The sequence below is a fragment of the Nycticebus coucang genome, chromosome 16 (genome assembly GCF_027406575.1).
Source record: "Nycticebus coucang isolate mNycCou1 chromosome 16, mNycCou1.pri, whole genome shotgun sequence".
NCBI lineage: Eukaryota > Metazoa > Chordata > Mammalia > Primates > Lorisidae > Nycticebus > Nycticebus coucang.
The window spans coordinates 87,083,247-87,110,531 of NC_069795.1; the positions used below are offsets into that span (position 1 = coordinate 87,083,247).

At 41.9% G+C, this 27,285-nt stretch overlaps 1 protein-coding gene across 2 annotated transcripts; it reads right to left on the bottom strand.

Moving 5' to 3' along the window:
* Positions 1-7,439: 7,439 nt before the first annotated feature.
* On the bottom strand, positions 7,440-19,346 carry ADIPOQ (adiponectin, C1Q and collagen domain containing). 2 transcript variants are annotated; one of them, XM_053565602.1, is made up of 4 exons: positions 19,235-19,310; positions 17,838-17,919; positions 10,392-10,613; positions 7,440-9,473 (listed from the first exon to the last, which is right to left on the bottom strand). In XM_053565602.1, exons 3-4 carry the CDS (start codon positions 10,603-10,605, stop codon positions 8,953-8,955), a joined length of 735 nt encoding a protein of 244 aa, XP_053421577.1. In that variant the 5' UTR covers positions 10,606-10,613; positions 17,838-17,919; positions 19,235-19,310; the 3' UTR covers positions 7,440-8,952. The 2 variants fall into 2 exon arrangements, with proteins under 2 accessions (XP_053421577.1, XP_053421576.1); XM_053565601.1 differs by lacking the exon at positions 17,838-17,919 and having other exon boundaries at positions 19,235-19,346.
* Between the last annotated feature and the right edge of the window lie 7,939 nt (positions 19,347-27,285).

A 27,285-nucleotide genomic window follows, 5' to 3' on the forward strand; every position in this document is an offset into this window, starting at 1 on the left:
TGAAATCCCACTGCTCAATTTACAATGTCCAAAATGTGGAAACAATCTAAATGCCCACCAACCCAGGAATGTATTAACAAGCTGTGATATATGTATACCATGGAATACTATTCAACCATTTTAAAATATAGAGACTTTATATCTTTTGTATTAACCTGGATTGAGTTGGATTACATTCTTCTTAGTAAAGCATCACAAGAATGGAAAAGCAAGAATCCAAAGTACTCAATTCTAATATGAAAGCAGTAGATGATCTAATATGAGATGGGAGGTAGAGGAATAAGGGAGCAGGGAGAGGAGAGGAGGGAGGAAGATGGGGGGTTATGGTATATGGCACATCTTTTGGGGGCCGGACACAATTATAAGAGGGATTTTACCTAACAAATGCAATCAATGTAACTTCATTTGTTGTACCTACAATGAATACCAAACAATGAAAAATTAATAAATACATATTCAAATACCAAATACTTAAATTCTTGTCAAAGAAAACAAAGAATGACAAAAAAAAAAAAATGATTTAACCTATGGTCAGATCAAGACTTGGAATTGTGGGCGGTGCCTGTGGCTCAGTCGGTAGGACGCCGGCCCCATATACCGAGGGTGCCGGGTTCAAACCCGGCCCCGGCCAAACTGCAACCAAAAAATAGCCAGGCGTTGTGGCAGGCGCCTGTAGTCCCAGCTACTCGGGAGGCTGAGGCAAGAGAATAGCTTAAGCCCAGGAGTTGGAGGTTGCTGTGAGCTGTGTGAGGCCACAGCACTCTACCGAGGGCCATAAAGTGAGACTCTGTCTCTACAAAAAAAAAAAAAAAGACTTGGAATTGTGTAAGTAGGCACTGTCAGAAACACTGCAGGAGAAATCATCTCTTACTTCCCAGAAGACAAGGAAAAGTAACTCATGCATGACAGAGAATGTAAGAGAAATCCCTGATTTCTTTAATGTCTTTTCTCACCCAGCCCTGTCCTGAGGCCAGCCCCAGCCAGTGGGCTGCAATGCCATAGCAGCAGTGGCAACATGGGCATCTAAAACTCTGGGAAAATCCATCTATCTCTTGCCAGAAAAACCAGTGGAGGGGACTATTCAAAGACTATGTGATGGCTTGGCGCCCATGGCACAGTGGTTACGGCACCGTCACATACACTGAAGTTGGCCAGTTTGAACCAGCCTGTGCCAGGTAACCAACAATGCCAACTGCAACAAAAAAATAGCTGAGTGTTGTGGCAGGTGCCCCTATAATCCCAGCTACTTGGGAGGCTGAGCCTAAGAGTTTGAGGTTGCTGTGAGCTCTACCAAGGGTGACATAGTGAGCTCTGTCTCAAAAAAAAAAAAAAAAAAAAGACTATGTGATAATCCCTGTAACTTCTTTTTCTTTCTTTTTTTTTTTTCTCTCACTGCTTTACCCCAAAGGCAGCTCCACTCACACAGAACTGCACAGTAATGCAGAAAACTAAAACTCTGAGAAAACCCTAGCTTCGTGGCCAGAAGAACAAGGAAAGGGTGAGTCCATGAAGGCTGGAGAATATAGGAAAAAATGTCAGAGAAGAAAAAGCTAGAAAAAGACATCTTCTAATTGTATAGAACTCTACATAAGTCTCACACTCAATCCCCACTTGACACATACAGAACAAAGCCAAAGAATCATAACAAAATCCTCAAGAACTGAACAATCAAGTCTCAGACTAAACTCTGAGTGATGCATGATATATATAGATACAAATAGCACAGCAAAGTCTTAAAAACTGAACTAACAGTGGAAGCACCACCCACAGAAGGTGAAACACAGCTTGTAGTTGAACCTAAGCCAATAAATTGCTTCCTAACACAAACAAATAATCAATATTCACTAAAGGATTTTAAGAGAATCCAGAATCTCATATTATAATATTTAAAATATCCTGGATACATTCCAAATTATTCAGTGCACAAAAGACCAGAAAAATCTGACCAATACTCAAAAGAAAAGATAATCAAAAGTTGCCAACTCCAGTAAGACCCAACTTGAGATTACCAAGCATAAACTTTCATGTATTTATTATAACCATGAAATAAGGGTAAACATTCTTTAAATCAATGGAAAAATTAAAGTTCTCATCAGATAAAGAAAATTTTAAGTATTTAAAATTTTACACACACATAAACACATATATACGTACAAATGAAAATTTTAAAAAAGAAAGATTCAATATGTGAATGGGCTCAATAGCAAAATGAAGATGATAGAGAAAAGTCTATGAACTTGAAGATAGATCAATAGCAATTATTTGTGTACAATAACAAGAACAAAGAAAAAAGATTGAAAAAAATTATTACAATCGCAAGGGTCCATTAATCATTTCATTTGAATTCAAAGAGAAGAAAAAGAGATTGATTCAGAAAATATGTTTATAAAATAATGGCAGAAAATTTTCCGAATTTACTGCAAGACTTATACTTTCATAAGACTCAAGAAGCTTGGGGCCACGCCAGTGGCTTATGCCTGTAATCCTAGCACGCTGGGAGGTCAAGGCGGGTGGATTCCCTGAGCTCACAGGTTCCAGACCAGGCTGAACTCACAGGTTCCAGACCAGCCTGAGGAAGATCAAGATCCCGTCTCTAAAAATAACCAGGCTTGTGGTGGGCACAAAGTAGTCCAGCTTCTCAGGAGGCTGAGACAAGAGAATCAGTTGAGCCCAAGAGTTTGAGGTTGCTATGAGCTGTGATGCCATAGCACTCTATTGAGGGCAACAAATAAGACTCTGTCTCAAAAAAAAAAAGACTCACAAAGCTTAATGAACCCCAAATAAAGGAAACTTGAAGAAATTCACACCCAGACACATCATAATCAAACAATTGCAAATCACAGGTAAAGAAAGCATCTTTGAGATAGCTTAGATACTTGTTCCTTCCAAATCTCATGCTGAAATTTGATTCCCAATGTTGTAGGTGGGGCCTGGTAGGAGTGTTGGGTCATGGAGGCAGATCCTTTATGAATGGCTTGGTGCCCTCTCTTCAATAATGAGTGAGTTCTCTCCTTGTTAGTTCCTGAGAGAGTTTTTTGGCACTATGCTCACACAGTCTAGAGAACCATGAGCAAAATGGACCCCTTTTCTTTATAAAAAGCCTGAGATATTTCTGTATAGCAATGCAAAATGGACTAAAACAATATTGGAATTAGTTAGAAGAAAAAAATATTAAATTACACAGAAGGAAAAATTATGACTGCAGGTTTCTCACCAGGAATCATAGAGCCCAGAAGACAGTGAGATAGCATCTTTAAATTACTGGGAGAAAAAATAGGAAAGGCAAGAGAAGGAGAGGGCGAAGGACACAACAAGAACAAGAACAAGAACAAGGAAAAGGAAGGAAGGGAGCTGGAAGAACTGACAACTTGGAATTCTATATCCAGCAAAAATACCCTTCAGGAATGCAGGCAAAATAAAGGCATTCTCAGATAAAGGAAAGCTAGAGAATTCATCACCAATAGACTTGCTTTAAAATAAATGTGAAAAGAAAGTTTTTCAAGTTGAGAGGAAATTAGACCAGAGGGAAACATGCAACATTACTAATGAATAAGAAACAAAAGAAATGATAAATATAGGCTGGCCACAGTGGCTCATGCCTGCAATTCTAGCACTCCGGGAGGCCGAAATGGGTGGATAGCTTGAGCTCAAGAGTTCAAGACCAGCCTGAGCAAGAGGGAGACCCTCCCATCTCTACTAAAAATGAAAAACTAAAGCAAGAGGAATCTCTTGAGCCCAAGAGTTTGAGGTTGCTGTGAGCTATGATATTGCACGGCACTCTACCAAGAGTGACAAAGAGAAGGAGAAGGAAGAAGAAGAAGAAGAAGAAGAAGAAGAAGAAGAAGAAGAAGAAGAAGAAGAAGAAGGAGGAGGAGGAGGAGGAGGAGGAGGAGGAGGAGGAGGAGGAGGAGGAAGGAGAAGAAGAAGGAAGAAGAAGGAAGAAGAAGAAGAAGAAGAAGGAAGAGGAGGAGGAGAGAAGAAGGAGGAAGGAGAAGAAGAAGGAAGAAGAAGAAGAAGAAGAAGAAGAAGAAGAAGAAGAAGAAGAAGAAGAAGAAGAAGAAGAAGAAGAAGAAGAAGAAGAAGAAGAAGAAGAAGAAGGAGGAGGAAGAAAGAAGAAGAAAGAAGGAAGAAGAAGAAGAAGAAGAAGAAGAAGAAGAAGAAGAAGAAGAAGAAGAAGAAGAAGAAGAAGAAGAAGAAGAAGAAGAAGAAGAAAGAAGAAGAAGAAGGAAGAAGAAGAAGAAGAAGAAAGAAGAAGAAGAAGAAAGAAGAAGAAGAAGAAGGAGGAGGAGGAGGAGGAGGAAGGAGAAGAAGAAGGAAGAAGAAGAAGAAGGAAGAAGAAAAAGAAAGAAGAAGAAAGAAGAAAGAAGAAGAAGAAAGAAGGAAGAAGAAAGAAGAAGAAGAAAGAAGAAGAAGAAGGGAAGAAGAAGAAAGAAGAAGAAGAAGAAGAAGAAGAAAGAAGAAGAAGTAGAAGAAAGAAGAAGAAGAGGAAAGAAGACGAAGACAGAAGACGAAAAAGAAGAAGAAGAAGAAAGAAGAAGAAGAAGGGAGAAGAGGAGGAAGGAGAAGAAGGAAGAAGAAGAAGAAGGAAGAAGAAGAAGAAGGAAGAAGAAGAAGAAAGAGAAAGAAGAAGAAAGAAAGAAGAAAGGAGGAGGAGGAGGAGGAGGAGGAGGAGGAGGAGGAGGAGGAGGAGGAGGAGGAGGAGGAGAGGAGGAGGAGGAGGAGGAGGAGGAGGAGGAGGAGGAGGAGGAGGAGGAGGAGAAGAAGAAGAAGAAGAAGAAGAAGAAGAAGAAGAAGAAGAAGAAGAAGAAGAAGAAGAAGAAGAAGAGAAAGAAGAAGAAGAAGAAGAAGAAGAAGAAGAAGAAAGAAAAAAGAATGATAAATATCTGGATTAGAACATTTTTTTCCTCTTAAATTCTTTGAAATACACACCACTGTAGAAAGCAAAAATTGTAACATTGTTTATAATGTTTCTTTCTTTCTTTTCTTTCTTTAATTTTTCTTTTTGGGGCAGACTCTCACTTTGTCACCTTGAGCAGAGTGCTGTGGCATCATAGCTCATAGCTACCTCAACTCTTGAGCTCAAATGATCCTCTGCTTCAGCCTCCCAAGTAGCTGAGACTGCAGGCAGCTGTCACAATAACTGGCTATTTTTAAAGATGGTCTTGCTCTGCCTCAGGCTGGTCTCAAACTTCTGAGCTCAGGCAATCACCCACCTCAGCCTCCTAGAGGGCTAGATTGTAGCCAACATGCCAGGCCTGTTTATAAGGTTTAGATGTTATCTACAGCAACTATAAGAAAAAATGTAGCATAAAGACACTAATATCATCAAAGGCTTTTATAGTATACTCAAGGTGATGAAATATTAGCTCTAAGGGCGGCGCCTGTGGCTCAGTCGGTAGGGCGCCGGCCCCATATACCGAGGGTGGTGGGTTCAAACCCGGCCCCAGCCAAACTGCAACCAAAATATAGCCGGGCATTGTGGCGGGCGCCTGTAGTCCCAGCTACTCGGGAGGCTGAGGCAAGAGAATCGCTTAAGCCCAGGAGTTGGAGGTTGCTGTGAGCTGTGTGAGGCCATGGCACTCTACCGAGGGCCATAAAGTGAGACTCTGTCTCTACAAAAAAAAAAAAAAAGAAAGAAAGAAATATTAGCTCTAAGTATACTATGAAAATTTAAATATATTATAATCCCCTAGAATAACGACTTTAAAATACCACAAAGAGATAAAGCCAAAACTCTAATAAATTTATTAAGACAAAATATTTTTGAAAATTTAAATAATTCAAAAGAAGTCAGAAAAGAGGTCACAGACAAATAGTCATATTAAATTTACCCATAACAACAATTTTACTAAATTTAAATTGTCTAAATGCCAATTTAAAGACAGATGTTTTCAGGCTAGATAAAATCTATACAGTCTTCAAGAAACAACTACAAGTAGTCTGTAAGAAACATATTTTAAATATAGCTCTATAAATATATTTAAAGGAACATGGTGTGAAAAGATATACCACACAAACATTAATGAAAAGAAATCTGAATACCTATATTCATTCCAGACAAAATAGACTTCAGAATATAGAACCTTAAATCAGAGATAAAGAAAGACATTACATAATGACAAAAAGGTAAATTCACCAAGAACATGTAATACTAAATGTGCACATATCTAGCCTCAGAGCTCCAAAATACGTGAAGCAAAAGCTAACAAAACTGAAGAAAAATAAATAAACACACAATTATACCTGAAGGCATCATGGGGCCATGAATCCTGAAATCTTGGCCACAGCTTCTCTGAAGAGGTGCAATGTAGGTCAGCCCTCTCTGTCCCTCTGGTTTAACAAAGAAATGACCCTGCTCCCAAGAGTTTAGAGCAGTGTTTTTCGACCTTTTTTAAATCTCATGGCACATCTGAACCTATAGTTAAACTTCCAAGACACACTTAAATTATGTTGATCCCCCCAAAAATTAAAAATATATATATACTTACTGTGCTTTGAACCTCTTTCAAAAATAATTTAATTAATGATCTTTAAAATTTTTCATGGCAAGATCCTCTCACAGCACACCAGTATGCCATGCACACTGGTTTGAAAATCACTGGTACAGAGTGACTATGACATGATGCCCAGTGTTGTGAAGATCCCACCCTACCCAGATGTGGGACTGTGATCATGGCTAGACATTAACCACTTGTTTAGATTCTAGGGAAAATCAATGGTAATTTCCAAGAAATCTCTCTCTGAGAAACCCAAGAAAGCTCAAACACAGCATTAAGAATTTGTTGTGGGCATTGTTTCGTATCCATCATTCATTCTCCCACTTGTGGCAACAGTGTTCGGATTTTGCTTTAGAAAAATCCCTTAGCTTGAGTCACACTTAAGTCACTAAGTACATTTCATCCTCCTGACTTAAGTGATTGGTCAGAGATGGGAACACAACTCTGTGAGAGCCAATGAGGTGTGCAGGGACATACTTGCTGGGTCTTCTGGGACAGAGTGCTTCCTCTCTCCTCTTTGGAAACTATCAGAAAAGGCGGTGTCTTTTTAGATGGATGGTGTGGTGTTAGGGTACAAGAGTTGGGCATTCTACAGTCTTTTTGATAATCATGAGGAAAGCCTAGAAATTTACTGTGCACAGCTGGAGGATGAAACCTACACTGTGGGGATCAGAGTGGAGGGACAAACAGAAAAGGGACTTGATTGCTTTGAGCCTTTGGTTCAAGCCTGACCTAACCACAGAACAGACAAAAGAGCTCTGCTATTTTCTACTATGCAAATTTTTCCTTTTGTCTTTCTTTCTCTTTTTTTCTCACAGTAGTTTGAGTTGGGTTTCTGTCATTCACAACATAGAATCCTGATTAACACAGAGTTTACTCTCACCTCTCCATTCCTCTCTAAACATCATGTCTCTCTCAAAAATGAAAACAAAACTCATATGATCCAAGTGAGTTTTCATTTATTGCTGATGGTATCTTTACTTGTAGGAAATAGTGATATGAAAGCATTTAAAAGACAAAGCTTGATATACAGAAATAATAATCACTTAATGAACAACAATACACACATTAAAAGGGATCATTCAGAATTTAAAATTGTAAGTCAAAACAAATTTCTGTATTTATACAGAGTGCTATTAACTCTGGGTTTGCTAAAACCTCTGTAGAGCATCCCTGGAATGATTGCCATCCACTACCTATAATTCTTAAAAAATAAGAATAAATTCCAGAGATCCCATCTTCCCTTATTCTGGTGGTTCTCAAGTAAAGAATGGATTCCAAATTCCTTCATGGGTTTTGCATATCAGGCTCAAGCTACTTTCTTGAGTGAGTATTCCTTAGTGTCCTGAAAAGCACTATCATTCCTAATCCCAGTGGCAAAGATTCACACTATCCAGTTGAATAAAGATTAGGTGCTTAAAACCAGGGAGCTTCTAAAATGAAAATGTCTCTGTGGATAAGGATTGGTTATGTGGAGAGACTTAAATGAAGTTAACTCTGGGAGATATGGGATTCAAGAGATTAGTTTTCAAGAGTCATTTATTAAGGATCTCCAAGAAATTCAATGTGAGGAAAGCACAGACCTTTCCGGGGAATAGTGCCCAACCTGGTGAGAGGATGTCTTTCATACCCAGGACTCTCATCCATGGTAAAATGAGAGCTATCACATCAGAAAACCTCCTGGCCAGGTGGCCTTTAGAAACAGGGAGGAGTTCAGTGTAGGGGGATGGAGGTGGCTTTTGCAGCTGGAGGGAAAAGCATGAGAAAAGTCTAGAGAAAAGGAAGAAGAGTGGTGTAGGGGCCACTGCTGGGATGGGACAGTCACAGAATCACCTTCTTTGAGAACGCTCTGTTGCAGGAGAGGGAGTCTTAACGTGTGATGAAGGCAAATTCAGATGTCCTCAAGTGCAAGACCTGCACCAAGCATCCAAAGAGGCCATGTACTTCTAAAAAGGGCACAGTCTAGTGAAAAAAGTCCACAGCTCTTGATTTGATTTCTAGCTCTGCCACATAATACCCGTGTTACTTTGGACATTCATTTAACTCTCCAAGCCTCAGGACCCCAGCTGTAAAAAAAGGAAAATAATATCCTTCCTGTGTACCTTACAGGATTGGGATAAACATCAGAAGAAAGGCAGGCACCACATGGCATTGTGAAACACATCTTTGTAGTTGGTATCTTGTCATGTACGTGAAGCTCCCTAATAAATATTATTATCCTTTTCTTGCCACTACTTAAGAAATCCTTGAGGCCAGGAAATAGGTATTCTTCAGGACTGGGAACATATAATTTTTTTAATAAAATGTTAATGAATGAATGAATGAGTAAACAAATGAATAATGTTCTGAACCCCCCAACTAAATAATAATCAGTCTCCTAACTACACTGAAAGCCTGCTGACTGTTGTTTGATTGATTTGGGGGCAGCCTGGTGGAGGCTCTGAGTTGGCAGTGATCAGTTGGTGTCATGGTAGAGAAGGAAGCCTGTGAAAGTGGAGTCATTGACATTATCGGCATAGAGTCCATTGTGCTCTCCATCCCCATACACCTGGAGCCAGACTTGGTCGCCCACCTCCAGATGCAGAAGCACAGAGCCAGAGGCCTGGTCCACGTTCTTGTCCTGGTACTGGTCATAGGTGAAGAGCACAGCCTTGTCCTTCTTGAAGAGGCTAACCTTCACGTCCTTTGTGTAGACTGTGATATGGTAGGAGAAGTAGTACAACCCAGGAATGTTGCAGTGGAATTTCCCAGTGCTGCCATCATAGTGGTTTTGCTGATTGTAGAAGATCTTGGTAAAGCGAATGGGAACACTGGGGACAGTGACCCGATTCTCCAGTCCCACACTGAACGCTGAGCGATATACATAGGCACCTTCTCCAGGTTCTCCTTTCCTGCCTGGGGTTCCTGGAAAGCCTCGGGGACCTTCAGCCCCAGTCACTCCAGTTTCACCAGTATCACCCTTAGGACCAACAAGACCTAGAAAATGAGAGTACCCCAGTGACCACAGGAAAGAGAACTCCTGCCTAGGTTATTTCCAGCCTAAAGTACTGTCCCTGTGACCCCCACTCACACTCTATTTGACTAATACAGCAAGAAACCAATGAGAGCCACCAAATGGGGAGGAATGTCACTTCTCATCCCCCACAACTCAGCAGGCTCCCATAAATTCATCTCCAACTTTATCTCTTGTAAGTTTCCATCACAGACATTCCTCTGTGCCAGCTGTGTAGACACTGACCCAATTAGTCCCAATTGTGCTATCATCACCTCTGCCTAAGATCCCCTGCACTTCTATTCTGTCTACCCATCCTCCCTTCAAGGCCTAGCTCAAGCCCTGCCCCCCTCCCCCGCTTGAAGCCTTCATTCTTAACCCAGGTCTGCACTGAGTTCATTTCTCAAATTTCATACTTTGGGTATTTGTTCACATTCAGTTTGGCATATTTAGAATAGACTTTCTTATAATAACTAGTAACAGTCTTGTGCATTAGACTTATATTCTTAACTAGACCAAGAGTTCTCCAAAACAGGACTGGATCCTTCAGGAGGTGTGCAGTGAGTGCGCTTGAATATCACTGGAAGGAATGGGCATTCAGTGGACTGAAAGGGGGAATAGGAATACGATCATATTGGAAATCAGTGTGAGGGTGGGCATGGGAAAGGGAATGGGGACAGAGATGCAAATGGAGCAGAATTAAGGGACACTTGGTTATAGAGGCACCATCCATCCTCATCCCTGGGATCCCAACCCCAAATCCATTTCAGATACATTACGGGTGACATAAAAAAGCTTTTCTTCTTCCCTGTGTCTGGGGATTAGTTAATAACTAATGCCCTCATATAGCCCTGGAAGCCCTCTTTACCTAAGATGAAGAAGCCCCAAAATCTTGTTCTTACCTGGATCTCCTTTCTCACCCTTTTCACCAGGGGTACCATCTCTGCCATCGCGGCCTGGGGTCCCATTGTGGCCAGGATGTCCTGGAATGCCTGCCATCCAACCCGTGCAGGCACCCTTGGGTAGGGGAAGCAGGACTCCTGGCCCCTCAGTTGAAGTATCCTGGCCGTGACTGGGCAGAGCTAACAGAAACAGAACAGCTTGCAGCAACCACATCCTGAGCCCTGGAATCCACACAGGCACGGTCAGCCATGGGAGGACAGGCCCAGCAGCACACCCCATCGTGACTAGGGAGGACTCCATCCAACTCAGCAGAGTCCACTCTAAGAACTGCTCTACCGACGCCCACTTCTAGGCCTCACCTTGATCTCTTTTTACGCTGAAATTTGCAGCTGTTCCCTGTGCATATTCTCCTTCCTCAGCAGGATTGTGAATTCAGTGATGGCAGGAATGACACTCTCTAATGTCCCCATATCTGAGACGGCACTAAGCACAGGGAAAGCTCCAAGTGTCAACTCGCCAGGACTCCGTCTTGAGCTTGCCAGAGATGATCACAGGTAGCTCCCTTCAGCCCTAACTGACTTCTCTTGCCCCAGTTCTGTTCCTCTTTTTCTTTCCCTCTTTTTCTCTCATTTTCCATTTCTATTCCTCCTTCTTACTTTCCTACTCTCTTTATCCCTCTTCCCCTCTCCTGGGTCACATGATTAGCCATTGGGTATATTATGCGTGCACATGCACACACATACACACACACACATGCTCCACCTCACGTTAAACAGGCAAGCAGAGACGCCCCGCCCCAGAGTGTATCCACTGACCCATTGCCTGGGCCACGTGTAGCTGCTTCTTCCCTGCCTGATGCCTGGTCAGCCGTCAGGACACTGTCTGGGTGCTCACCTCTTCCAGAAAGTCTTCCTTATCCTCCCTCCCCCAGCTCAGGTGGTTGCTCCTCCTCTGTTTCAACCCTGTGCCCTGGCTTATCTCTGTGATTACACTTCTCCTGTAAATCCTGTTTTGCTCACGCAATTCGCCTGTAAACAAAAGCACCAGAACACTACTAGCACAGGAGACTAAATAGATACTTTTATAATGAAAAAAAGAAAGTGAGAGAAAGAGAGCGAGAGAGAGGGAAAAAGGGAAAGAAAGGACCAATGGAAGAGGGAAGGAAGGAGAGTGAAGTATATTTGAAATATGTATTCTATACCATGTGTGGATGGATGGATGGATAGATGGATAGATAGATAGACACACATATACAATTCATTATAAATAACAGTTATATAGCTCTATGGAAACTACAGAAAACAATCCTCAACCTTACGAATTTCTGTTTATTTTTTAAACATAGTAGAAATCATACTTCACAAAAAATGTATTCCACTATTTTTGCCTTGTTGTTTTCTAGCTTTTATAATCATTTTTTTTTTTTTTTTGAGAAAGGGTTTCACTTCATTGCCCAGGCTAGAGTGCCACGGCATCATCATAGCTCACTGCAACCTCAAACTCCTGGGCTTATGCCATCCTCCTGCCTCAGCTTCCCTAATAGCTGGGACTATAGGTGCCCTTCATCACACCTGGATAATTTTTCTATTTTTTGTGGGGATAGGATCTTGCTCTTGCTCAGGCTGGTCTTGAACTCCTGGTCTCAAGTGATCTTTCCACCTTGGCCTCCAGAATATTAGGATCACAGGCATGAGCCAGTGTGCCCAGTTATAATCACTATTTTAAATATCTGTATACTAGTCCATCAAGTAGATATAGCCAAAATATAACATCCATTTCATTAAATTTGTAGCCTATTTCAACTTTTAAATATTACTTTATATTCTATAACAAGTTATACTTTGATTTTAAAAGAATATCTTAAACATCCTTAGGTGTGTAATTTTTCCCAATATTATTGTCCTGTATGACATAGTCACATAGTCACATAGTCCTGTTAATTACAGGACCAAAAGGTATAAGCATTTTTCTTTCTTTTTTATTTTTTTGTTTGTTCGGTTTTGTGGGGGTTTTTTTGTTTTTGTTTTGTTTTGTTTTTGCTAACTTTGGTACAATGTTAACTAAATTATAAGGCATAAATATTTTTAAGTCTCTCTTTTGCATATTTATATATATATATATATATATATATATATGTTTGAGACAGAGTCTTGCTCTATCATCCTGGTTAGAGTGCCATGGCATCATAGCTCACAGCAACCTCAAACTCCTGGGTTCAGGTGTGATCCTTGTGCCTCAACCTCCCGAGGACTGGGACTACAGCCATCTCCCACAACACCCACCTCAATATTTTCTACTTTAATTAGAGATGGGGTCTTGCTCTTACTCAGGGTGGTCTCAAACTCTTGAGCTCAAGCCATCCACCTGCCTGTGCCTCCTAGAATGCTAGGATTACTGGAGTGAGCCACTGCCCCACACCATCTTTAAGTCTCTTGATACATATCCCCACATTGCAGTATGTCACACAGCCACCTAGTAGTATATTAGTGTGTGTATAAAAGGGCCTATCTTAACTACCCTCACCAGCTCTGGGTATTATCATAAAGTACATTTTTTCATTGTTAGTTTAGTGAGCCAAATAAATGGTGCCTCACTGCTATAGTTTACAGTCTTTAACAGTTGATGAGTTATATATTTTTAAAGACCTATTTCCTAATTTAATTCCTCAAATCAGAATATTTCTAAGTGTTCTTTGGGGACTATTGGTCAGATATTTTGTAGAATTTATTAGAGACATAATACGGTTTTTGAATCAATTTATGTTAGCTCTTTGTAGCAACACTTTGTGTATATGCTATGACCATTTCCTTTAGTGTGCAGATTACTCTATTGCTTTGTTTTTTGTTTTGTTTTGTTGTTTGTTTTTGGCCGGGGCTGGGTTTGAACCCACCACCTCTAGCATATGGAGGTGAGCCACAGGCCCTGCCCACCCTTTTGCTTTGTTTATCCTCCTTTTTAGGCATACCGGTGTTTGAGTTTTCATATAGCCAACTCTGTGGACATTTTTCTTTGCTTCTAAGTGTTAAACAGTCCTTATGCATACTAGAATTTGGTGAGCATTTTACTTTTTTCTATTTTTCCCTATTGTTTGACTCTTTCATCCAACTTTGATTTCTTTTTTGTTTTAATGTAAGCTATGATCTCAAGTACTCAAATGATTTGTCTTAAAGACTGTTTAAGCACCTTTAATTAAAGTAACTTTTTCCATCCCCTACTGATTATTTATCAAATATCAAGTTCTAATATGATCTTAAAGGTAAAATGAAGAATTAAGAATGAAACTGACAGACAGAGAGAAGGGGGAGGGAAGTAACCACAGCAGCAAAGATGGTTGCTGGCAGAGTCCCGTGTTGCCCCTTAGGTGTTAAGAGTGTTTTTAAGGCCACTCTATTGCCTCTGTGTAAATTTGTCGCCCTCTACTGAATGTGGAGAGAACTTTGAGCTCTACACTTGTATTCTCCAGAAATGAGGAAAGAAGAATCGATGTGTTGTTTTTCACAGAGAGACAGGAGGAGAAAATCTAGAACATGCAAACAGGTGAAGGCAGCTAAAGGAGGCCCCAAAGGGTGTTGGTGGCTACAAACCCCAAAACCTGGAGGGAGGGCAAACTCAGAGGGCTCTGGAGCTCTCAGTTTTCTTTCCCTTTATTAAAAATCAAGATCCTATTCTTCTACCCTAAAGGAATACATTTTTTCCACAATACTTCAATGCTATGGACAGATTTCTTCACTAACAGGTACAAACAGTCTGGGCTCCATGCCAGTGCCATGGGGTGGAGGTCTGGAAAATGGGAGGGAGGATGAACACACAATCCTGAGGCGTTATAAGGCTATAAACCAATTCAGAATGAAGAAGGTTGCATTCTAAATTAATTCTGGATGGACAATGAGCAGTTTATAACAATGGATGGTCAGTGCATAAGGTGCCTAATTTTCAAAAAATTTATTTCAAAATTATTTGTGTCCAAGAGGGACTTTACCTAACAAATGCAATCAGTGTAACCTAGTTCTCTGTACCTCAATGAATCCTCAACAACAACAACAAAAATTATGCCCTTTGGATACAGCAATTACTACACTTTGATTGTTACACTCTGTTTCTATAGGGGAAAGCATTGTTAAATATAATTGAGGATTGTAATCTAAGACTTACTAATGCCTGAAAAGAACACTTTCACATGGGCCAGGTGTGATGGGTCATGCCTGTAATCCTAGCACTCTGGGAGGCTGAGGCAGGTGAATTGCCTGAGCTCAGGAGTTCAAAACCAGCCTGAGCAAGAGCAAGACCTAGTCTCTATTAAAAATAGAAAACTAGCCAGAGACTATGGTGGGCACCTGTAGTCCCAGCTACTCCAGAGATGGAAGCAAGAAGATCACTTGAACCCAGGAGTTTGAGTTATGCTGTGAGCTAGGCTGAGGCCATGGCACTCCAGCCTGGGCAACAGAGTGAGACTCTGTCTAAAAAAAAAAAGAGAGAGAGAGGAATCTTTCACATGGCTCATGAAGCTGTGTTATTTGCAATGTCCTTACTTCACAACCATTTGGAGAGGCAGTATCAGGCAGAATGGGGAGCACAGGTGCTCTAATCCTAGTGCAGAGGTGTGAATAATTTGTTCTTATCTCTAAAGGGTTTCTATTTTACGTTTGTTGGAAGATTAAATGGTATGATCTGTGTACAGAGCTTAGATTGTGCTCAGTAAACATTAGCTATGACAGTACCCATTTTAGAAGTGAGGAAAGATCACAGAACTAAACACAGAGAAGCTGGAAATCAAACTCTGATGTTCACAAGACCAATTACAGACTCTTACCCAGGAAGAGAAAAGCATAGTAGTCACAAATCCTGCCTTTCAATGTGAGGGATACAGGAAAAAAATAGCATCAGGCCAGGCACAGTGGCTCACATCTGTAATCCCAGCACCCTGTGAGTCCAAGGCGGGTGGATTGCCTAAGCTCACAAGTCAAGACCAGCCTAAGCAAGAGCAAGACCCGGTCTCTAAAAACAGCCAACTGTTGTGGTGGGCACCTGTAGTCCCAGCTACTTGGGAGGCTGAGGAAAGAGAATCACTTAAGCCCAAGAGTTTGAGGTTGCTGTGAGTTGTGACACCATGGCACTCTACCCAGGGTGACAGCTTGAGACTCTGTCTCAAAAATATAATAATAATAATTAAGAAAGAAAGAAAAAGAAAAAAGTAGCATCGAAAGACCCCCAGATTCTGAAGTGACCTGGATTCTAGTCTAGGACTCACCTAATTCTCTGAGTGACTTACCTGCCTCCCTCCACCTCTCCAACTTCATGTTCTTTGCCTATAAATATGGGCTAGTGATCCTCACCTAACCTATTTCACAGTGTGAATGTGAGAACTGATTGACAGAAAGTATGAAGAAGTATTTTGTAAACTTATAAAGTGCTTTGCTCATAAGTGAAGAAAAAAGGAACAAGCAAGTATTTATGGACCACCTGCTACAGACCACCTCTGCATATCCCTCACACCTTTAATCTCATTTTGCCCAGGAGGAGTTGGGACTCAATTCTCACAAGAGAAATCTGAGGACCAGAGAGGTCGCAATTTCTTTGCAAAGGTAACAAGTAAAAGCTACCAAAGGTGAGATTTGAAATGCAAATCACTGCACTGGTTTTTCTGTCAAATCCTGCACAGCCATGGATTTGCTCACTTTTAAGATTATACAACGGGATAACCATGATGTTCTTGGGATCCTCAAGGGACATTGTATGATCTCTTGTTTTTGTGTTAAAATCCATGAAAAATTTCACTTCGACCTACTGCAGTTTTAGTGGCAACAGCAGAATTCTGTGAAATGCAAGGACAGGGTCCCCTTTGGGACTGACAGGAGGCAGGGATATATGGGGGGAAGAGGTCACCAAGCCGGTCCCAGCTCCTCCTGCAGGAAAGGGCAGTAGGACAAAAATCCTCCAATATCAGAGCCAAGGGACCCCAGAAATTGCCTCATCCTTGTCCTGCTTTTACAAGTGGGGAGGCTGATGAGAAGGAGAAGGAATGTGTTAATTAGATCTGCTCAGAAGCCAGTTCCCACACCAGGAGATTTTACACATTATTTATTTTCATCTTTACAAGAACCCCATGAAGGAAGGAAAATGATCTCAACTTTAGGGACAATAAAACTGAGATATTAAGGAAATGATCCCCGAGAGACCCCTGTTCTGAATTCCAGACCAGTGAACCTTCTATCACATTACAAAGCCTCTGAAACCAGGCTCGGCACCTGTAGCTCAACGGCTAGAGTGCCAGCCACATACACCAGAGCTGTCTGGTTTGAATCCAGCCTGGGCCTACCAAACAACAATGACTGCTACCAAAATATAGCCAGGCATTGTGGTGGTCGCCTATAGTCCCAGCTACTTGGGAGGCTGAGGCAAGAGAATCACTGAAGCCCAAGAGTTTGAGGTTGCTTTGAGCTGTGATGCTCCAGCACTTTACCTAGGATGACAAAGCCTCTGACAGCATTACATGGTGTTCATCAAACTCAGCTTCCTGATCAGCTAACTGGGATCATGTGAGATGAGGAATGTGAGAACTCTTTGACATTGGTAAGCATTCTTTGGAGTATAATTTGCATAAGTCCCTTTGAAACCTTATCTCATATAATAGTCCCATACCTCTGCTTTTGACTCTAATGTATGGGAGAACCTGGGGCTTGAAAAGGCTGAGATGCTAGCTTAATATTATGCCACCATAGGGTTAAATTAGACAAAACTGCCATTTTTAAAGGTCAAAATGTAGAATATTGGCATTTTCACATGGTACAACTCAGTGATAAACAGCAGAACCCAGAATCAACTCAGCTTTATCTGACTCTCAGGAACATCATCATTCAGTCCTGCAAGAGCTGTAATCTCCATATCCAACACACACATACACACTCACATACACGCCCACATACATTCTACACCCCGCTCACACACACACACATACACACTCACATACATGGCCAAATACATACATTCTACACCCCGCTCTCACACACACACACACACTCACATACACGGCCAAATACATACATTCTACACCCCGCTCTCACACACACACACACACTCACATACACAGCCAAATACATACATTCTACACCCCGCTCACACACACACACACACACACACACATACACTCACATACACGGCCACATACATACATTCTACATCCCGCTCACACACATACACACATACACACCCACATACACGCCCACATACATACATTATACACCCCACTCACACACACACATACACACTCACATACACGCCCACATACATACATTATGCACCCTGCTCACACACACACATACACACCCATTCACACATGCTCTCGAGGAACAGATAAGGTGGAGCATCCTTCGCTGCATTTTTAGGACAAGTTCTCCTCCACGTGAAGGACTCCTGGTTGAAAGCTTCTACTCTCCAAAAGCCATTACCTCCTGGCTTCAGCCAAGTGTCTGGAGCCACTGGTCCTCTGGCTTGACAAGGAGTCTGTAGAAAGTTTGTCCCTGCAGCCACCTTAAAAAAGACAAGTAGCAAGTTCTATGTCTGTCCTTAAGATTCCCCCAGACTGGTAAGCTGCTGTGCTCTCTTCCGACTGCCCAGTTCTAGAACCAAGCTGACACCATCACGTTCCCTGGACATATTCTGCTGGCATGAAGGGACCCCGTCACCTAATACCTAGGTGGAGCTGGCCTTACTGCTAATGGGGTTCCTGGGAGTGAGGTGGCCCCACATGGTGAGGCTGGACCCAAATCTAGACCCACATCCCACACCAGGGACTCCTGTCCTCTAATGCATGAGGGGCTCCCCAGATCTCCAAGGTCCTTCCTATGCTGACTCTCTGCAGCTACAGCTGAAAACTACAGGATGCCCCAGGCACAGCACTCACCAGAGTACATAGGATTGGGCTTGGCAAAGGTAAAGCTAATCCAGTTGCTTCTGCCTGAAAACATCTTTAAAAATATAATTTTTCAAAAGTTCTCACTCTACACCAGGCTCTTTTCACTTCATGTCGTTTGAACCTCTCGATTGCCCTGTGGGATATCCCCTTACCTACAGCTATCCCAAATCTACAGACAACAGCCCTAACGCATAGATCTTTATATCTTGAGAACCAGTCCTGTGTCTGGCCCAGAGAATCTGCTCCAGTAATGTTTGCTAAGTCTGATCAAAAGGTGGATCTGGATTCCAAACTCCTATCTGAGGTCAGAGCTCAGCTTGGCTTTTCTCAAGCTTCCCTTAAACATGCTTCATCCCCTTCCCTGGCAGGGCAAGCTGAGATGCGGTTTAGCCCCTTCTCCGCCTTTATCTAACTGGACTTCATCTGCTGCCTTAAATGTAATTGAGGATTGTAATCTAAGACTTAGTAATGCCTGAAAAGAACACTTTCACATGATCCAGGTATGATGGGTCACACCTGGAATCCCAGCACTGTGGGAGGCTGAGGCAGCGCATTGTCTGAGCTCAGAAGTTCAAAACCAGCCTGAGCAAGAGCAAGACCCAGCTCCAATAAAAATAGAAAAACTAGGCTCAGCGCCTGTGGCTCAAATGGCTAAGGTGCCAGCCACATACACCTGAGCTGGCAGGTTTGAATCCAGCCAGGGCCTGCACCTTTTTTCTCAGTGAGCATCCCACCGCAGAGTGAATTGGGCAAAATTCAAGATCCCAGGCATGTAACTAAAGGGAACAACTCTCTTGCAGAGAATTGAGGAAGCAGCCCAAGATCTATCTGCCTTTGCCTGTATCTGTCTCCATAGTGCTGTGGACAAGAGAGCCCGTGGCTATGGGCGGCACCCCCACCCAGCCTGGAATTTAATAAAATTGCTCTTACCCTCCAGTGTGGAATCAGAACCACAGGCTGCAGTCAGAATGGATGTGAGGAGGAGATGGTTCAGCCTCAACAGCTTGGTACTCATGGGGCAGGCAGTCCCCACCTCACAATCCCCCTTTTTCATTGGCCAGGCCAGCAAGAGCCAGAGGTCTGTGGGTGGGCCCTTGCCCCTGGCAGCTGCCTCCAGCCTCCACCCCAGGGAAGCTGGTGCAACCCAACTTCAGCTTGAGAAGCCAAGTGGAGCTTCAGTGAAAACATTTGTGTTTCCAGGCCTTAGCCCTTACTGTGCCTTCTACAAGTTCAACAGAGATGGGGCAAGGGTCAAGACCACAGCCAGAAAACAAGCTATTTCTGCATCTGAGGGAGAAACTGAATAGTGGTCCAGGAGACTTCTCTCCCCCAGAGATTTGTCCTAACAAGTCAGGAACAGTAATTATCACATCACATTTCTCCCATTGTGCATGATTGAATGTGAGATTGTGTGGTTCAGACATTGAGGGCATCAGAAGGGAGACCTGTCAGGGGCTGCAGTGGGGTGGGAAATAGAACACATCCTCCACTCTCTGGCCTGGACCCCGAGTTAATCCCGAGAGTTGAGGTGCAGGGAAGTTCCTGTTGTGGTGTGGGGCTTGGTGAGTTAAAGAGGTCCTAAATTCTTAAAGTCCATGTCTCCAATGACAGAAAGTTAACATACAATGTGACATTGGAATATCATCTTTTAAGATTTTCTTGTTCCAAAATTTAGGATAAGGTTTTGGCAGCTAATTGTGTGTGTGTGTGTGCGTGTGTGTGTGTGTGTGTGTGTGTGTGTGTGTGTACACGCGCCCAGGTTCTGTCAGTATCTTAAGCATGTGCCTAATCTACCTATCAGGGAACTCAGCTCTGGGCTGGGAGGGGAGCAGCCTGGTGGACTGGAAGCTGCCACCCATTAGGTGCTCCTTAAAGGCTTGGGTTTGAAGTGGCAACATTCAACGCCTTCGACTCTTTCATGAAAAACTCATATTTTGTTTCTGAAGAACAGAATCCTCTGATTCTGCCACGGATATTGATGAATTAAATTAGAACCCCAGGAAGTGCTCGAGATGCCAGCAACAACTTCAACAAGACATTCTGAAACAGAACATTATCAGGCAGAAGCTGAACAAGTGTCCGCCTGTCCCCAAATATGACCACTACTGGCCACACGGAGCCTAGAAATCCAGCAATCAAGTCAAAACTAGTAGTAGTGTCAAGAAAAGTCAGATATAAGGCCTTGGCCTCCTGCTAATATGCAAATATTTCTAGAGAAGCCACACTGGGCCACTGAGATTGGATAATGAGGCCCTCTCCAGGGGCTGCTGACTTAGATAAGCATGCTGTGAAAAATGAAGTGCTCTGTACTTTAGCAGGCAGACCAGACCAAAGAGAAAACAAACTGTAGCCACTCTCAATGACACCACGGCTTTATTTTTATTGTAGTGTTTTCTTACTTATTTTTTGGTTTGTATTTCTGTCTGTGGCTCCTTATTAGAACATAAACATTATGAGAGCAGGAGCTTTGCATAATAAATATTGTATTTAGATAGAACCTGATGTAAGGTAGGCAAAAATTAATGTGGAATCAATGAATAAATTAATGATCATATTAATTTTCCTTTGGAGATAACTATGATTGTCTCTCACTTTACAAATAAAGAATTCAGAGTGTAATGAGTGTCAGTGACTTGTTCAAAGCACAGATCCAAGATGTGAACACAGATGTGTCTGACTAACAAATCCATGTACTTTCTAATATCTGACATCTTTCACCCCTTCTGGTGAACTGTGAGGCCTCAAGATTCATATATGTGCTTCAGGGTAGCTTTGGGGTTATCACAAAAAGCTTTTTCTTCTAACCACATGGAATGCAGCTAGTTATAGCAGGCTTTAGCTATTGCACAAGGCAAAACAACTTTAGCCCCAAAATCACACCACGACTATGCTGGGTCTGGCTGTCAGCCAGTGACATTGTGAAAGCCTGTCCATTTTGTGAGGCCTCAGGGAAATCTGTCCACACAAAGGCCATGATGTGGTGCCCCACTGCTTTAGAGACTATAACTTACAGTCAGAAATGCCTTGAGGCTAGTCTTGTTCCTTCAGGACAGAAATATTACTACCTAGAATGAAGCAAGCAAATCACTGTGATCGTTTTCTCCAGCAAGCCACGGTTACTGTTCAAGCCCCTGTTAGGAAGTGAATTGGGATATGGAAACCACAGACCCAATGATGGCATTTTCCTTGAGTATTATTAAGTACTGCCATTCATTTTTGCTTAATTATGATTTTTAAAAATAATCTTAACTGAAATTACTAAGCATAATCACTGTATCTTGAAAAACAACACAGAAGATTGGAGCTATATAGCAGAGTGAAGTCTACAGCATTCCATTCCATCCCCAAATCCCTGGAAATGTCAAGAAAGGGAAACATTTATCTCTTCCAAAGACTTGGCTATATTTGCACTTCATCTGAGGCAACCTCAGAGAATAACTTAGGTTTTTGTTTTGGCATTGCATGTGTTAGACTAATTGCAACCACTTCCACTAAGCAGAAGGCCACTACGAATCAAGCCCAGTCAGTTCAGCTAAGCAACCCTAAATTCAAAAACCTGTGTCTTTGGATCACTTCTGATATTAAAATATTGTTCTCATCAAGGAATTCATTACAATAATTTTGGAGAGGTGTTGGAGGCAAGGGGAGGAAGATGATGTTACCCAGAGATCAGGAAGTGGCTACTGCACGTAGGCTGCAACCTGCGAGCCTGCACTCACCACGTGTCCTGCAAAGATCTCCACCACGACTGCTAAACAGGAGCCCCTGCCCATGCCCAGGGCACTCCCTGAAAGCTGTCTCCTATAGAAAGAATCTAACTGGAACCTGTATGGCAAAGGAATATAAGGTATGTCATTTTAGGCATCCAGCTCCAAGAATTCAAAATGGATTATGGAAAGGTGACTGTAGAGGTAGGTACCAACAAGCATGATGTGGCACAGGCCACGACACAAACAAATGGAAGAAATGACACCCAAAGAAAGAAATTTACTAGGAAAAAAAGCTTAAGAATAAGTGTAACTGTTACATTTAGAGAGCTGTGGTAGGAATGAACATGCATGAGAAGAATTAACATCTGCTCTGCCCACAGTGGGAAGTGGAAATGAATTTGTGCTTTTGCCACCGCGCCTGTGGTGATTTGGATGGCGATCCTAGGAAATCAACACAGGGTACTGGGACTGGGCGAAGAATTCTCACATGTGGCAACAAAAGCATGGTCTATTAAAGAAAAAACTGGTAAATGAAACTTCACCAAGGTCAAAACTTATACTCTGTGAAAGATCCTGTTAAGAGGATGAAAAGGCAATCTACAGATTGGGAGAAAATATTTGCAAACCATATATGTGACAAAAGATTTTTACCTAGATTGTATAAAGAACTCTCAAAACTAAAGACAAAAATAAATCTAATTAGAAAATGGGCAAAAAATATGAATAAACATTTCATCAAATAGGATATACAAGTGGCAAATAAGCACATGCAGAGATATTCAATTTAACTTGTAGGGGAATGCAAATTAAAACCACAGTGACATACTCCTACATACTTATCAGAGTAGCTAAAATGTGATTACACGATGGTCAAAATCTATCAAATGTACAATACTCATAATTAACCCTAATGTAAACTATGGGCATTAGGGTGATTAAAAGAAAAAAATGGAGAGAGTAGAGAATAAAAATTTTTTTTAAATTAAAAATAATGAAAATAGTGCATTTGGGTAAGAAAATAGCTCTTGGGCTTAGGTGATTCTCTTGCCTCAGCCTCCAGAGTAGCTGGAACTACAGGCACCCACCACAACGCTGGGTTATCTTTTTGTTGCAGTTTGGCCAGAGGTGGGTTTGAACCCGCCACCCTCAGTATGTGGGGCCGGCGCCCTACCCACCGAGCTACAGGTGCCACCCAACAATGCTTATTTAATGTTGTTTCTCAGAGTTGCAAATGAGAAAGTACAAGTCAGTAGCATCATATAGCTTTAAGGTTGTTGTGATTTTCTTTTACATGAAACTTCTAGCCAGTTTCCTTTCCTTTGTAAGAGATGGCAAAACCTGGAATCCTAGGATATTCATGGAAGCTCAGACATTAGAGTAAGGAAAAACAGTTGCAAGTTCTCTCTCCAAGGTTTCTTTCTAATTCTGCAAGGGCTAATGAGTCTTGGGTGTGTTTACTTTATTCTCGTGTTTGTGTTTTTTAGAATAGCAATACATGGCATTAAGTTTTATAATAAAAAAAATTATGCAAAATGTTATGCTTACTATGCAGACTAATTTATTAACATTTTCTGTTTGGCATCTGGATTTTATATCTTGCCTAAAAAAAGATTCGTCTCATTCCAAGGTTATGTTTTAAAATTTATTCTTCTTCTGGGTGGCTCCTATGGCTCAGTGAGCAGGGTGCTGGCCCCATATACTGAAGGTGGCAGCTTCAAACCCGGCCCCAGCCAAACTGCAACAAAAAAATACCTGGGCATTGCGGCGGGTGCCTGTAGTCCCAGCTACTCGGGAGGCTGAGGCAAGAGAATCCCCTAAGCCCAGGAGTTGGAGGTTGCTGTGAGCTGTGACACCACTGCACTCTACCGAGGGTGACAAAGTGAAACTCTGTCGCTAAAAAAAAAAATTCTTCTCCTCCTGCTCCTCTTCCTCCTCCTCCTTCTTCTTCCTCTTCCTCTCCTTCTTCTTTTTCTTCTTCTTCTTTTTTTTTTTTTGGAGATAGAGTCTCACTCTGCTACCCTGGGTAGAATTCAGTGGCATCATAGCTCCCAGCAACCTCAAACTCTGGGGCTCAAGTGATCCTCTTGCCTCAGCCTCCCAAGTAGCTGGAACTATAGGTGCCAGCCACAATGCCCAGCTAATTTTTCTATTTTTAGTAGAGACAGAGTCTTGCTCTTGCTTAAGTTGGTCTTCAACTCCTGAGCTCAAGCAACCTACCTGTTTTGGTATCCCAAAGTGGTAGTATTACAGGCATGAGCCACCACGCCGGGCCCCCAAATGTTTTCTTCTTAAGTAATAAAGCTGAAAAGAAAAAAGTTTTTTTCTGGAGAGTTCATGATTTCTTTTTCTTTTAATTTTTTTTATTTGGCCAACATATAATATTTTGTTTGACAAACAAAATAGAGTTAAAGGCTATTTATTTAAAGTTTACTATCAGAAGGGAGTCAACGACCATCATTTTCATTACAGTAGAAACCGTAAGAGCTTCAAAAGAAGGATGAAGTCTTACAGACTAAAAGTAGTAAGACTTAACACAGTTTTTGATGAGCGTTCTTTTGGGTTAGAATTTTTAATTCTAATAGGGCAAGATTTTTAAAAGTAAGGAAATCTTTCTGATCGGTTTGTAAGTATAGTTGGCAGTGTTAGCTTCACTCTTTATTGGAATATGACTGGGGGTTTCCAGGCTGCATAGGGTCAAATGGTTTTCCCATTTCAAATGAAAGAAAATCTGATACTTGGCTGTGGGTTTTTACATAACCAATTCCTCCTCTTCTAAAAAAATTAGGGGAAATTTAGCCTTATTTTTTCTATATTCTTTTTTTTTTTTGCAGACAGGGTCTCACTTTGTCACCCTTCGTAGAGTGCTATGGTGTCATAGCTCACAGCAACCTCAAACTCTTGGGCTCAACAATTCTCTTGCCTCAGCCTCCCAAGTAGCTGACTGAGGGACTGGATGCCCACCACAATGCCCAGCTATTTTTAGAGATGAGGTCTTGCTGTGGCTCGGGTTGATCTCAAGCCTATGAGCTCAGGCAACCCACCCACCTCGGCCTTCCAGAGTGCTAGGATTTCAGGCTAGGATTTTCCATTTTCTTAGTGAACCCAACATCTGCCATTGTCATGTATATTTATTATCATATTTTCGATTCTAATTTTATTTTATTCATTTTTTTTTTTTTTTTTTTTTTTTTTTGTAGAGACAGAGTTTCATTTTATTGCCCTCGGTAGAGTGCCTTGGCGTCACACAGCTCACAGCAACCTCCAAATCCTTGGGCTTAGGCGATTCTCTTGACTCAGCCTCCCAAGTAGCTGGGACTACAGGAGCCTGCCACAACGCCCGGCTATTTTTTTGTTGCGTTTGGCCGGGGCTGGGTTTGAACCCGCCACCCTCAGCATATGGGGCCAGCGCCCTACCCACTGAGCCACAGGCGCCGCCCTCAATTCTAATTTTAGATGTCTTTCATATATTCATTTTTTACATGTTTTTGAAATCTACTCAAGGATTCTTTCTCTACTCTGTTCATTGTACGAGTTTGTTCCTCACCAAGGTGTGTATTCTCTCAGCAAACAAAAGCAACATAATGCAAAGCTCTAAGATATGGCTGTTAAAGTCACATCTGAAAGTTTATCTACTAATAAAGCCAGATACTAGAGTTAATATGTAATTAGTGGATTCTGTTTTATAAAACTTTTCATCCTCATAAAAAGTTTCACCTCAGGACACGGAAGGACTCCATGTACACATATATTGGATGAGTACAGTATGTCCTCATTTAACATTGCCAATAAGGTCATGTAAACCATGACTTTAAGCAAAACAATGTGCAACAGGTCATTAAATAATGTTCTTTCATTCAAATGTTATCATTTAGTAATAACATTGATGAGAAATTTAAAAATTGGTTCTGTTATACATCATTTCACTTGAAGTTGCAGTTTATAAGAATCTATCTACAATGGCTCTCTGCCTGTAGCTCAAGCGGCTAAGGTGCCAGCCACATACACCAGAGCTGGCAGGCTCGACTCCAGCCTGTGCCCACCAAACAACAATGACAACTACAACCAAAAATGGCCAGGCGTTGTGGCAGGCGCCTGTAGTCCCAGCTACTTGGGAGGCTAAGGCAAGAGAATCGCTTAAGCCCAGGAGTTGGAGGTTGCTGTGAGCTGTGATGCCACAGCACTCTTCACAGGGTGATGGCTTGAGGCTCTGTCTCAAAAAAGAAAAAAAAAGAATCTATCTACAATGTTAAATGAGGAGTTACAGTACAGAAATGTGCAAGATACACTTTAATAGACAATGGCTATAAGAAATAATGTAGAAATGGCCTTATTGGGGACCACAATTTCTTCCCATCCTTGACGCTAGGAGTGACCATTTGTCTAAATTTTCTCCAGTGGAATATGTGAGGAAGGAGATGTGTGCCACTTCCATGTTGAGCTTTAAAATATTGCACATGTGGGCTCGGCGCCTGTGGCTAAGGTGCCAGCCACATACACCTGAGCTGGCGGGTTCGAATCCAGCCCAGGCCCACCAAACAAAAACAATGGCTGCAACCAAAAAATAGCCAGGCGTTGTGGTGGGCACCTGTAGTCCCAGCTACTTGGGAGGTGGAGGCAGGAAAATCGCTTAAGCCCAGGAGGTGGAGGTTACTGTGAGCTGTGATGCCACAGCACTCTACCCATGGCAACAGCTTGAGGCTCTGTCTCAAAAAAAAAAAAAAATATTGCACATGTGATTCTTCTGCCTCCTTTCCTTTCCTATGAACACCGATGTATCTGTGACTCAGTTTTGACCATACAGGTAATGACAATGTTCTAGGGGATGATGGGAAGCCCAGATGGAAGAAGACTGGGAATCCTGAATAACTGTAGAGTGATCAGTCTTCCTGCCTACTCTGGACTGTCACACAAGATAGAAATAACCCTACTGCTTAAAGGTTATTTCTTAATATTTCAGATTTCTTTCCTTACTAATTGATGTGCATGGCATTTGACATTCCATAAATCAGAGAGTTCTTTAGTCAAAGAGTTTGGGGGAAATTACAGAGTTAAGAAAAGTAGGCAGATCTCCTTCCTGTAGAATTTCTCTGAGACTGGGTAACTTTTTTTCTCCCATAGAAAGACTTGAGGGAGAAAATTGCTGATCTCTTGTATTCTCTTGCTGGTTCTGGAAAACACCCTGGAAATGCTGATCTGAATGATTTCTATTTCTTCTAAATTTTGCATAATTCATGGCTAGTGTTGAGTTTGTATTCAAAACACTACCAAATT